This window comes from Marmota monax, unplaced genomic scaffold (genome assembly GCF_021218885.2).
Source record: "Marmota monax isolate L192 unplaced genomic scaffold, Marmota_monax_Labrador192_F-V1.1 WCK01_AAM20220418_F8-fsc00002, whole genome shotgun sequence".
NCBI classification, from domain to species: Eukaryota; Metazoa; Chordata; class Mammalia; order Rodentia; family Sciuridae; genus Marmota; species Marmota monax.
Window position 1 is genome coordinate 17619944 of NW_026693571.1, and position 14564 is coordinate 17634507.

General features: G+C 37.3%; 1 protein-coding gene across 3 annotated transcripts in view; it reads right to left on the minus strand.

Moving 5' to 3' along the window:
- The window catches only part of LOC124102757 (sel1-repeat-containing protein YbeT-like), a 135520-nt gene that overhangs the window by 66346 nt on the left and 54610 nt on the right, over positions 1-14564 (minus strand). For 2 of the 3 annotated variants that reach the window (XM_046459222.2, XM_046459224.2), the window contains exons 3-5: positions 11092-11233; positions 10877-10922; positions 7946-8033 (exon numbers count right to left, since the gene is read on the minus strand). In XM_046459222.2, coding sequence (XP_046315178.1) covers positions 7946-8033; positions 10877-10922; positions 11092-11212 — 255 coding nt within the window. In that variant the 5' untranslated portion in view covers positions 11213-11233. Of the gene's footprint in view, positions 1-237; positions 5036-7945; positions 8034-10876; positions 10923-11091; positions 11234-14564 lie in introns of those variants that run through there. The other variant, XR_006854971.2, reaches the window with a different exon arrangement.

Below are 14564 nucleotides of genomic sequence, written 5' to 3' on the forward strand. Positions count from 1 at the left end.
TAGTTCAATAGTATTTGCCCAGCATGTGCAATGGTTTGATCTCCAGCACTGAAAAAAAAATGACTAGATATTCAAACCTCATTAAGAATATAAAATGCTAAGCTGGGTACATGACCCATGCCTGTAATCCTAGCCGCTCAGGAGGCTGTGGCAGGAGGATCACAGAGTTCAAAGCCAGCCTCAGCAAAAAGGAAGCACTAAGCAACTCAGTGAGACCCTATCTCTAAATAAAAATCCCAAATAGGGATAGGGATGTGGCTCAGTGGCCAAGTACCCCTGAGTTTAATCCCTGGTACCAAAACACACACACATATATGTGTGTGTGTATGTGTGTGTGTGTGTGTGTGTGTGTGGTGTGTGTATTAATACTTCCTAATAGTAAGTTAAGCCCTGGGCTAAGAATCCACAAAGTTAATTCAAATATGATTGCTGTCATTAGATAATTTGTGTAAGCCATTCATCAACAGTTTTATTCAGTTTTTATTACATGCCAAAGAACATTTTTCTAATAAAATGAAAAAAAAATTATTGTCATTGTTGAATCAAGATTCAAATGGACTTTACTAATAACATATATATATAACTTGATTTAATGCTTACTAGGGTACTATTACATAGATTTTTTACCTTAGAAGATTCTGTGTAGTAAATTATGATTACAATAAATGTGCTCTAATTGAATTCAAGAAACTACTAGTTTGAATTCTCCCTGGCTTCCTGGCTAAGCTTATGTCCAGTATACCAGAAAACTGCAGGGTTTTCTGTGACAATCTACAATTAAAAGTCTAACTCTGGGGCTGAGGTTGTGGCTCAGTGGTAGAGCAATTATTTTATTTCACAAGCATGTATGAGGCACTGGGTTTGATCCTCAGCACCACATAAAAATAAATAAATAAAATAAAGGTTTTGTGTCCATCAACAACAACAACAACAAAAATATTTTTTAAAAAAAGTCTAACTCTGTTCAAATCATTGAAAGGCATCTATTTACAATGAAAGTTTGTGCATTAATCTACCTCAAGTCCCATCAACAATGTGGCCATACCACACTGGGAAATAATGTTGGAAATCCACATCTTCATTTGGTGGTTACATGTCCCATATACACATAAAATTCATTGGTTGTAGACTAGAGATTTGTGAGCCATAAATGTATGTCATATTCGATGTAAGATTTTTTTTTATATTGACAACCAGATAGATCCCTAGAAAGGATCAAGACTGCAGAATAGCTAAACAGGAAACCTGGGAGCTTTTAGGAGATAACTAAGTCTCAACGACCATGATCTAGAAGGAGGAAGAAAGACAGCAGAACCAAAATCTCTGAACCAACTAGATATGTAAAAGTTCATTCTTGCTCTTTTGCTCTCTCTTTCTCTGCTCCAATTTTCTTTTTATGTCTTGCTTTTGCCCTTGAACCTTAACCCAGCTACCAAGAAAAAAAAAAAAAAGGCGGGGGTGTCGGGAGAAGCAGAGCTCTGCATACAGGGGAATCCTGATCCATCACACTCTGGTTTTGCCTCAATCTTAATGGCCTGGTGGATCATGCCCTATTTTATAGCCAAGCACTGTCTTATGAAAGTCAAAAGTGAAGGGTTTTTACAGGTGAGTCCTCATAGAAAGACTATAGTCATTCTACTTGTAATTATGCATTTTCAATTACTTCAATTATTTTATTTCAGCAACAAAGAACTGTTAAGAGAAGATATATTAGCATTCTTAAGCAATTTAAATCAATGTTAGTTGTTTAGATATTTATAGAAATAGTCTAAAGGAATTTTTAAATTAAACATGTATGTATAGTTATTCCTTCACAATTTTAAGTTTTGGTTGTTACTGTAAATATGCCTTTGAAAGAATTTTAAATTAAAGTACAGTAACTTGGAGTTAACACTCCAGCATATAGGCATAGGCAATGACTTTCTCAGTAGGAGCCCTAAAGCTCAGGAAATAATGTCAAGAATAAATAAATGAGGCAGCATCAAATTAAAAGTTTCTGCACAGCAAAGGAAACAATTGGGAATGTGAAGAGGAGAACCTACAGAATGGGATTAGAATCTTTGCAAGCTACTCTTCTGACAGAATTAATATCTGGAATACATAAAGAACTCAAAAAACTTAATTCTAAAAATCGAATAACCCAATTAATGAATGGACAAGTGAATTAAACAGACACTTTTCAAAAGAAGAAATACAAATGACCAACAAATACATGAAAAAATGTTCATCTCTAGCAATTAGGAAAACACAAAACAAAACTACACTGAGATTTCATCTCATACCAGTCAGAATGGCAGTCATCAAAAATACAAATAATAATAAATGCTGGGGAGAATGTGGATAAAAAGAAACACTTTTACTCTGTTGGTAGGACTGTAACTTAGTACAACCATTATTGAAATCGGTATGGAGGTTCCTCAAAAGACTAGGCATGGAACTGCCATATAATCCAGCTATCCCACTTCTCAATATTTATCCTGAATAATTATAGTCATCTTACTACAGTGATACTTGCATACCCATGTTTACAGCAGCACAATTCACAATGGCCAAACTATGGAACCAGCCTAAGTGTCCATCAACAGGTGAATGGATAAAGAAAATGTGGTATAGATACACAATGGAGCTTTATTTAGCCATAAAGAAAAATGAAATCATGTCCTTTGCAGGAAAATGGAGGGTACTTGAGAACATTATGTTAAGCAAAATAAGTCAAACTAACTCAGGAGGTTAAGGGTTGGATGTTTTCTCTCATATGCAGAAACCAGAGAGAAAAAGGAAAAGAAAAGTGGGAATGGAGTTCATGAAAATCAAAGGGAGATCGCCAGAGGAAAGGGACCAAAGGATGGGTGGTGGGGACGGAGGGGAAAGTGCTGGGGAGTGATACAAAGGTATAAATGAACATTTATATGATGATTATCCTAGTATTATTTAAATGAGTATTTGTAGCTCAGAATAAAATTTCCAGTAATGTATCTCAAACAACATTGATGGAATAAAAAATAAGTCCCCCGAGGAAATGTAAGAAAATTTGAAGTAGTTGCAAGGATTTTTAAAATGCTATCTCTAAAGGTTCAGGGGGAGAATTTAGTTTATGGTCTAGGGATTTCTACATTGAAAAGTTTAAAATTGCTTCATAAAAAATGAAGCACAAAACAACATTTGACCATCTCATCTACATCCTTAAAAGTCTATGGGTTCCACTTGGATGAAGAAGAAATAGCCTAAGGCTCACAGTCATCTTCTGAGGTTTCTACTGCTATTAGGCAGTATAAACTTGACATTTAAAAGGGAAACAAGTATTTTAAATAAAGCCTAATCGTTACACTGAATTCTAATTTGACACTTTTGTCATCCTCACATCATGTTTCTGAATTTATATTCCAAGTAGAGAACTATGCTACAATCTAATGCAATAAATACAGCCAACTGCACTTAAGGTTAAAAATAACACTTGTGGGCAGCCCTGATGGTATAGGCCTGTAATCCCTTAGCAACTTGGAAGTCTGAGACAGGAGGATTGCAAGTTTGAGGCCAGTCTCAGCAACTTAGTGAGATCCGTCTTAAAAAATAAAATAAAAAGGTCTGGGGATGTAGCTCAGTGACAAAGCTGGGTTAATTCCTAGTACCAAGAAAACTAAAACAACAACAACAAAACACTTCTTGAAAAATAGAAATACGTAACTTGTGCTTAAAGAAAATAATACAATAAGAAAATGGGACCTGGCATGGTGGTGCACAACTATAATCCTAGTGACCCCGGGGAAGGCTGAGGCAGGAGGATGACAGGTTCCAGTCATCCTCAGCAACTTAGAGAGATACTGTCTCAAAATAAGAAAAGAAAATTTAAAGGGCTGGCAGTGTAGTTCAGTGGTAGAGTGCCCCTTGGTTCAATCAATGAAAGAAAGAAAGAAAAAGAAGAAAGAAAGAGAGAAAGAAAGAAAGAGAGAGAGAGAAAGAAAGAGACAGAAATGTGGCTGAGTTATTGACTAAGTAAGTGTTTGCTATGTACTAGTAACAAACCTAGTTATCTACTCTCTAAATTAGTTGTTCGGAAGGATAAGTTCATAACTTGGGGGGAGTGACATCAGTAGAACTAGGTAAGAATGTCGACTCTAAAGTCGGACTATCAAAATTCAGAATCCCACTTTACCACTTACTCTCTAAGACTCTGTGAATATTACTTAACTTCTCTTCAATTATTTTTCCATGTCTGTAAAATGAGAGTGATACTACTACTCAGTTCATAAGACTTTTTTTTTATAACTACTGAATGTTAAAACACAAAGCAGGTAGGAAAATATCTTCCTCAAGACGAGTGTTCAATAAATGTTAGCTCTTATCTTTGATTCTTTTTCTTTTTGATGACAATAATCATACTCATTTTTAATCCTATAAAGAACTTTTTGTAATACAAAAAGTGAATATAATATCATAGAAACCTAATAGAGCAGAAAATTGAAATGTAGAGACATGAAAACAACCTTATTTTAAGCAGAGCACCACATGTCATAGATTAGGCTGATGATGAGCTTAGCTCCTTCAGTGGATCTGACGGAGCCAAGTAACACATCTAAGAAGCCAACTCTCTGGTGAGACAGGTTTCTTCCTTCTTTTCCTTCTACCATTTTGTCGAATGCTCACTGACTTGAATGAAAGTTAGCTGAAGTGAGCAGTAATGGAATCCAAATAAAATATTTCTCTATCCAGGAGAGGTCAACCTCAGAAAAACATCAAAACAACACCTTATTTAAAGGATTTTGAGCAGCAAATTGGTGATTAAGCAACATATAAAACTATCTCTAAAAGCAGCTTCTATTGAAAGTTCCATGGAGCTTTGCAAGGCCACAGACAAGTGAGAGCAAAAGATGCCATGTTCTAGGAGGAGCATGTAGGACACAGTTATGATTTGTAGAACCTCCTTGTTCCTTTAGTTGACAAGAGCTTGCTTTGAGTCAAAATAACATTCTCCAGAAGTTCTTGGGCTTCTTGGATCCCCTGTCTTGCAGCAACATTAAGGAGCATCTGTATATCCCTAGAAGAGGCAGTTATTTAGTGATGCAAAGGAAGAGTAAACTGAAAGGATATGTGTGTCCAAATGTTTGGGCCAAGGACCAAGTTAACACCTAAACTCATTCTAAGGTACTGAGAAGAATATGTGACATGTTAGCTGGGTTTTATCATGAGTGTCTTCATAACAAAATCAGAGCTACCCAAACAAATATTCTTAAAATAGCAGAGATCAGCTGGATTCTTTTGCATTATTTAAAGGAATTTTTCTAGTCAAGAATCTTGTGTAATGTCTGAGGTGCCTCACTCTTGCAAGCAAATTCTATATGTTGGTTTGGGAATGCTAATTGGAGAGGAGTTCTACAAACCCACAAACCTGTCCATCTGACAACTGTCAGTTGTGAAATAGAACATGTTGACTATAACACATTGACTTGGCTGCCTTAAAAAGGTCATTTCAATGCCATCCATTTCCCTGCAAATTCTATGATTTTGTCATTTTTTAATGCAGAGTAATACTCCATTGTGTATAAATGCCACATTTTTTTTATCCATTCATCTAATGAAGGGCATCTAGGTTGGTTCCACAGTCTTGCTATTGTGAATTGTGCTGCTATGAACATCGATGTAGCAGTGTCCCTGTAGCATGCTCTTTTTAGGTCTTTAGGGAATAGACCAAGAAGGGGAATAGCTGGGTCAAATGGTGGCTCCATTCCCAGCTTTCCAAGAAATCTCCATACTGCTTTCCAAATTGGCTGCACCAATTTGCAGTCCTACCAGCAATGTACAAGTGTACCCTTTTCCCCACATCCTCGCCAGCACTTGTTGTTGTTTGACTTCATAATGGCTGCCAATCTTACTGGAGTGAGATGGTATCTTAGGGTGGTTTTGATTTGCATTTCTCTGACAGCTAGAGATGGTGAGCATTTAAGCTAGCCAATCCCTAAAAAACAAATGCCAAATGTCTTCTTTGATATAAGGAGAGTAACTAAGAACAGAGTAGGGACGAAGAGCATGAGAAGAAGATTAACATTAAACAGGGATGAGAGGTGGGAGGGAAAGGGAGAGAGAAGGGAAATTGCATGGAAATGGAAGGAGACCCTCAGGGTTATACAAAAGTACATACAAGAGGAAGTGAGGGGAAGGGGAAAAATAATACAAGGGGGAGAAATGAATGACAGTAGAGGGTTTAGAGAGAGAAGAGGGGAGGGGAGGGGAGGGGAGGGGAGGGGGGATAGTAGAGGATAGGAAAGGCAGCAGAACACAACAGACACTAGTATGGCAATATGTAAATCAATGTATGTGTAACTGATGTAATTCTGCAATCTGTATATGGGGTAAAAATGGGAGTTCATAACCCACTTGAATCAAAGTGTGAAATATGATATATCAAGAAATTTGTAATGTTTTGAACAACCAACAATAAAAAATTTAAAAAAAAGGTCATTTCAAAATTTCATTACCATGTAGTCATGCAACCAATATTCCTGACTACATTATACCAATTCCCAATATTTATTCCATCCTTACGCCCTTAACTGAGCCTTCTTTGTATGTGTGTGTATGTAGGGTGGGTGGTACTGGCATGGAACCAGGATCTCACTAAGTTGCCAAGGCTTTCCTTGAACTTGGGATCCTCCAAGCTGATAATAATAGGCATGCACCACCATACCAGATGAGCCTTTCTCTTTATAATCTTTGCTTATTCCTTAGCCTAAGGGTGGAGTTGTGGGAGGTGGTAAACATTTTACTTGGTAATGGAATAGATGTCAGTTGCATGACTTAAAAAAAAAAAGAATTATAAGCTGAGCTGGGTGCGATGGCGCATGCCTGTAATCCCAGGGGTTCAGAAGGCTGAGACAGGAGGTTCGTGAGTTCAAAGTCAGCCTCAGCAAAAGCACTAAGCAACTCAGTAAGACCCTGTCTCTAAATAAAACACAAAGTAGGGCTGGGGATGTGCTCAGTGGTCAAGTGCCCCTGAGTTCAATCCCTAGTACTCCCCTCCCCGCTGAAAATGTAATGGTTTATTTGGGGGACCCTGTCAAAATATCTCTGACTCAAAATATCTGCATAAAAATGTCACAGACTATGAACTATTCAAAAATATTAAGAAAAACTTCCCCTAAAAAAGTAATAGTGTATTTCTTTAGACTATGACTAATCAAAAGAGGATAATACAATACACACAAAGGAAATCTGCGTGTATTGTATTATCTACCTAATATTCTTATTCTAGCTACCTAATATTCTATCTACCTAATGTTCGTAACTATTATTTTCAATTTGTAAGAAAATTCTATAAGACAATAAAGATGGTACCCCAGGGGGGATTAGGAAGTCACAGGAAGTATAAGAACCATAAAGTAACCTGGCCTTTCAGCTTAGGCTCATTGAAAGACAAGATTTTAATTAGTGGGCTGGACCTGGTGGCACACATGTCTATAACCTCAGCTACTGAGGAGACTGAGGCAGGAGGATCACCAAGTTCAAGGCCAGCCTGGGCAACCTAACTAGACTCCATCTCAAAATAAAATAAAAAGGGGTTGAGGGTACAGCTCAGTGGTAGAATGCCCTGGGGTTCAATGCTCAGTACAGAAGGAGAAGGAGGAGGAGAAGGAGGAGGAGAAGGAGGAGGAGAAGGAGGAGAAGGAGAAGGAGAAGGAGAAGGAGAAGGAGAAGGAGAAGAAGAAGAAGGAGGAGGAGGAGGAGGAGGAGGAGGAGAATTTAATCAGTGGAATCTATGCATAAATATGAATCTTGGATTCCCTTGATTTGTGACTTTTATCATGAGGAAGCAATATAAGAATACAGAAAGAGGAGAGTAGTAAGTAAACAATATATAAAATGTCTTTGCCTAACAATTGCAGGTGATATATAGGGGCAAGTTTGGAAGGAATGACATATCAGCTGGAAGGGACAAGACAGTTGTCATTACCCGACTTCCATGGGCCCCAGTTGTGTTTTTCAGCTTTCCTACTGCAAGGTTAAAGGCGGCATGACGATGGTCCTGCTGTGAGGCTTGTCTAAAAAAGAAAGGAGAAAAAGGGACCAGTGTGGTGGGGTAGGGTGGCAGGGGTGTAGAATAGAAAATGAGCAAACAACTCCATGGAAAAGCATCCCTTTAATAAAACCGAGGACTGTGCCAATAAAAACATGTAACCAATACTGGAAACCATTACTTCCATCTTACCACACATCTAGACAGATGTTAAAAGCCTCCTTCATTAAAAATGTTTCTTTTATTTGAAACAAGTACTTTTTTAAAAAAACGAATCACTTATTTGCTCTCAACCTACTCATTCACTTTTCCAGATATAATTATAGTCTTCTCTCCAAAATATACAGGAAATCAAAATACAGAAAGGGTCATTTAGAAATGTTAGTTGAGTAATACATAACCTGATATTTTAAGCACTGTTACCAGTTGCTGAAATGGGAATGTAATACTCTAACACTTTTCAACAGGACTTTCACCAAAGATGGAAGTGACCAGTATCTGCACGAAGCCAGTAGGCCCTGAACACATGTGGCTATTGGACACTTGAAATGTAGATAGTACAGCTGAGGAACTGAAATTTTATGTAATTTTAATTTGCTTAAATTTATATGACCACATGTGGTTGGTGGCTACCATTTGGAGCACTACCACTTACGAAATTATTACCTGGTTACATTGCAGTTATTTCCATATTAACCATGACTGGGGGGTGGGGTGTTAGAAGTAAATGGAAATGTACAAAAGGTTTGCTATCTTTAATGGATACTTAAGTATGAGTCAGAAAATAAAAAAATCCAATGCAAAAAAAAAAATGGGCAAACTGCATGAATGCACAATTGGCAGGAAAAGAAAAAGAAATTACCAATAGATGTTTATAAATAAAATTCAACCACACAATTAATGAAATGAAAAAATGCAAATGACTCATCCTTATGTTGTTACTCAAATTAGCAAAGATGAGCAAATGATTAAAAATAATGTTGACTAGTCTACAAAAATTTAGCATTTATTCTATTTTTATGCTTTTGTAATTTTTTTTTGGGGGGGGGGAGGGTGCCGGGGATTGAACTCAGGGGCACTCAACCACTGAGCCACATTCCCAGCCCTATTTTGTATTTTATTTAGAGACAGAGTCTCACTGGATTGCTTAGCGCCTTGCTATTGCTGAGGGTGGCTTTGAACTCATGATCCTCTTGCCTCAGCCTCCCAAGCTGCTGAGATTACAGACATGCATTTTTTATGCTTTTATTAGCACATTATAGTTATGCATAATAGTTGGGTTCATTTTGACATAATCATACTTAGCATGTATTCTACAGTGAACTAGGATAAACTCTGAGGATAGTGGCAGTGATGTTTGTTTGACCTGGTTATTCCGTTTTTAGTGATTTTTCTATAAAAAACAATCAGATAATCATATGTATATGAACATATGAAAGGCTCTTCACAACAGTAGCTTCTGATAGCAAGAAGCTACAGAAAAACTAAACATAAAATAATGAAATATTTAAGTAAATTAAGACATGTATTAATTGAAAAAAGTCCAGAAGAATACTTACTAAAATGTCAAAAATAGCTTTTACTGTTTTGTTAAAAGCTGATTTTTGTTTTTCATTTTGGCAATGTTTTTCTCATTAGGTATAAATTATTTATTTCATATGGCAAAAGAAACCACAAATTCTATTTTTCAAATATACAGAGATAAATCTTTCCTTTGAAATGCTTTTTCTACCCAATCCCTGACAGTGGAAGGCATCTCTAAAAGATGAAAGTATGTTTCAAACTTGCTTTTAATTTATGGTCCCATGTAAGGACCTGGTTTACAAAATGTTGTTTAGGGCAACAATTTTACAACTCTAATGCATATAGTAGTCACTCGGGACTTGTTAAAATGAAGATTCTGCTTCGATGGGTGTGGTTAGGGACTCAGATGCTGCATTTCCAACAAGCACCCAACCCAGGATGCCAGTGCTACGGGGATGTGGCCTAGATTCCCAGGAGAAGAGTTCCAGCCAAATATAGCTTATCATCAGCCACACTTTGCCACTCTGGAGCCGTGGCAGTCCCTTTCTGATTCTCAAATGTGTCCTTTCTGTTGTCAGGTGAACTTTATCAGAATACCTATTTTAAGCCTCATGCTGGAATATGTTGCTGAAGTGCCTTCCTCTTTTGATTCAAGTTTACTCTAAAGATCATGGTAGATTTGCAAAGTAGTGGTTGGACTCAGCGTCACTTATGGTCACCTGGGGATCTTTTTCTGCTCAATTATGTCAATCTGTAGCTGGGCATCAATATTTTTTTGAAAGCTTGCCAGGTGATTCTAACTTATAGCCCAGTTTGTGAGTTTAAATAAATGTATCTTTTATGGTCAAGAGCTCCAACATGTAATGAATAAGATAATACACAATCCATTGTTAATAAAATTGTTATTATTAGAGACAAGTTCTCACCGTATTGCCTAGGCTACCCTCAAACTTCTGAGCCTAAGTGATCCTCCTATCTCAGCCTTCTGAGTATTTGAGAAAATAGGCACTGTAACCAAGACTGTGACCAACTCAATAGCATTATTAATGTTCTGAATCTTGACCTAGAATGTTGCATGTTCCTTATTTTGGCTCTTTTAAAGCTAATCTACTGTTTCCTTATTGGGGCAGTCTGTTTTAAAATGCATTGGCCCCACCACTTCTATACCCACTGCTAACTCACCACTAAGTGGAAGGTACCAAGACTTTAGGATTAAGAGACTTTATATTTTTACCTTATTTTGGTTCTGGAAAAATTCACCCAAATCATAAAGTTTTTGAGCTCAGCACTACCTGAACAGATAGCACTGGAGTTTTGCTTTTCAATAGAAAACATCTTTCTTACCTAAACCAATGCATTGCCCTTTCTTCATCTTTCACCACACCAGCTCCTTGGTAAGCCAAAAAGATATGGTGGGGGGGGAGGGGCAAAAAAAAGGACTCAGTTAAAAAGGAAGTACTTAATGCTAAAACCTACAAACCTATAGATCTAGAACTCTAATCAGCAAATCCCTCCCCCACCTTTCCCACAGGAGAATAACAAGAGAGGAAGAAAGTTACCTTTCAGGTATCTCTGCCCAACAATATGTTGAGCACTGGGGTACCCAAGATGAGCATAAAAATGTGCCACATGGAAATGAAAACTCTGGGAATATAGCCAGATGTAAGGGAGAGGGATCATGGTTCCCACTGTGGCCAGGAGCTGTTAAAAAAAAAAAAAGGAGGGTTGGAAAATGCAAAAGAACCAGAACAAGTTAGGCTGGTGGGCTGGTTTGGTAGCTCAGTGGTAGAGCACTTGCCTAGCATGTGTGAGGCACCGGGTTCAATCCTCAGCACTACACAAAAATAAATAAATAAAAATAAAGGTATTGTGTCCATCTACAACTAAAAAAAAAATTTTTAAAAAGAGAACATGGCAATCTACTTCAGATAAAATTTAGATATAAGAGGAATGCATATATTCTATGAGAGGATTTCAAAATGAGATGCATATGATTTAAAGATGAATGTTCCTTTATAGGATTCTGTTTGAAAAACTGATATTTACTGTCATTAGTTTAACTCCTTTTCAATTAATTCAATCTGAAGTGTACTTTTCGTAGGTGATATAAGATAACTGGATTGGGCAATTAAGTAGGATTGGAGGTTGGCCAATAGGATCTTAGAAGTTTATGTAAGGAAAAACAATGAAGCAGACACAAAGGAGAAATGGAAAAAGGAATTTATGTGTTTCTGTTGGGGCAGGGACATAGCCAGGGGCTGAGATTAGGAACTTTGACATCATCCTTCTCTAACAGTTTAAACATGCCTCTCAGTTCTCTTTGGGAAGCCCTCCTGAGTAAGGGCCACTTCCATCAGGAGAAACTTGTACCTCAATGGATTGGTGCCCGAAACAAGTTCAACAACCACATCACCAAGGTCATCACCACTTTCAGAGACACAGCGAATACCTTCTGAGATGTCAGTTCACATGGAGAAATAAATCCTGTGGAGTATAATACAGCATGACCACAGACTGTTCACCAGCATGGACAGTTTATAAGTTCCTAGTCCATCTCCTGGGCATGCTTGCCTGGCTTCTCAGGAGGAGCCCATACTTCACAGTGGGGTTCACCATCTTCCTTTTCAGGTGTGTTCTACTTCTAAGAAAAGAAAGCTGCTTCTACCCTGAAAACTCTCCAGTGCTGGCATGAAGGGTAAGATCTGTTATTGAATCCAAGACAAAAAACAAATTGACAAATCTTCATAATCATGTTGCAACATCTACGTGTGTGTGTGCATGCATGTGTGTATGTATGTGTGTGTGGTATTTGATGGTAATGATGTTCTGTGTGGTTTGTTGGATTTTTTTTTTTTTTTGGTGTCTTATTATAAACTTTTTGTCTCTTATTAGGATACCCAAAGTCATCTCTGTTGATTCTGCCTCACAAACAGACTAGTTTTTTACAGAATTGCTAAGTGCTATGGGGTTTCACCACAAATGGATGTCTGTTTTTAAGACTCCTTAAATATTTTTTAAATTATTTTATTTATTTAGTATTTGTTTTTAATATGCTCAATACTGTTCTAATCATTACAGATAAAATAGTGGACAAAATATACAAAATTTTCTGCATCATAGCTTATATTATAATGGGGATGGAGAAATGAGGAACAGAAAATACATAAATCTCATGAAATATTTAATAGTAATAAATGCCATAGAGAAGCATAAAGAATGGCAGGTAGGGAATCTCTCTCTCTCTCTCTCTCTCTCTCTCTCTCTCTCTCTCTCTCTCTCTCTCACACACACACACACACACTCACACCTCACTCCTAGGGAAGTAAGCTGACATGTTGTTATTAGCCTGATGCAAAGGGCCACGTGAGAAAAAACTGATTTCTTTGACCAATAGTCAGGTAGGTTCCCAAGGCCTGCCAAGAGCCACATGAGTTTGACATTAGGTCCTGCATTCCAGCCCTGGAATGAACACAGCCTCAGCTAACACACGGACTGCAGCCTCCTAAAACACCCAGGATCAGATCTCTGACCAACAGAAACTGAGAAATAATAAAGGGATATTGTTTTAAGCAATTAAGTTTGGGTTACTTTGTTACACAGCAATAAGTAATGAATTTGGGGCCTGTTGACCATCTAAAGCACTTTGGCTTTTACCCAGAGTGAAATGGAAAATCACTGAATAATTTTAAGAAAAGTGATAAGATCTAACATGTTTTCACTCATTTATGCTAGTTTCTATAGAATATAGTGAAGATGGGCAAAGGCAGAAATTGGGATAATGGTTAGAGTGCTATTGCAAATACGCAAGCATTAATGCAGAGATGAAATCTTGTATGGTGAGGAACACCTATAATCCCAGCTATGCAGGAGGAGCAAAAGCGCAAGGCCAGCCTAGGAGACCCTAATGAGACCTTGTCTTAAAATAAAATTAAAAAGGACTGGGAACTCAGTGAGACCTTGTCTCTAAATAACATGCAAAATAGGGCAAGGGATGTGGCTCAGTGCTTGAGTCCCCCTGAGTTCAATCCCCAGTCCTCCCTCCAAAAAAAAAAAAAAAATAGGTTTGGGTGTGTTGCCGGGGTTCAAGACTTTAGTTTGGACCATATTGGGTCAAAAGAAGAGCTGTAAAGCCGACTGTCAAATATGGGTATTGAGAATTACAGATCCCTACACTAAATATTTCAGTCATCCGAGTGCAGGTAGTTGTATAGGCTTTAATGAAGTCTTAATTTTACATAATAAAATTTCAACTTTTGAGAGTCACACATCTGTATTCCTCTGTATTCTAAAATTAAAATTCATAAGCTGGGTATAGTGGTAGATGCCTATGATCCCAGTGACTCAGGAAGCTGAGGCAGGAGAATCAAAAGTTTGAGGCCAGTGTGAGCATTTAGCAAGAGACTGTCTCAAAATAAAATAAAAAGGGCTGATGATGTAGCTCAGTGGTAGAACACTTGAACACTTGCCTAGCATCTCAAGGCATTAGGTTCAGTCCCCATCACCTCAAAAAAAAAAAAATATATATATATATATATACATACATACATACATATATAAAGAGAAGTTATAAGATCTAATATTTTTTCACACATTTATACTGGTTTCTATAGAATATAGTGAAGATGGGCAAAGGCAGAAATATATATATTTTTTTCTGACATTTTAATAGTTATCCTTTTTCAATTTAAGGGTAAAAAAAATTTACCCTTAAATTTTCTTTTTAATATACGATTTTTAATTTATTGGTTTTTGTACTGGGGATTGAACCCAGGGGCACTTAACCACTGAGCCACATCTCCAGCCTTTTAAAAAATATTTTATCTACAGACAGGGTCTTGCTGAGTTGCTTAGGGCCTGGCCTTGATAAATTGCTGAGGCTATCTTTGAACTTAAGATCCTCCTGCCTCAGGTTCCTGAGCTCCTAGGATTACAGTCATGTACCACTATGCCCAGCTTAATATGTGATCTTATAATAGAAACTCACAGTACTTTTTTTTTAAATAAATGGGTACTTTTTCTCCTAATTTTTTTT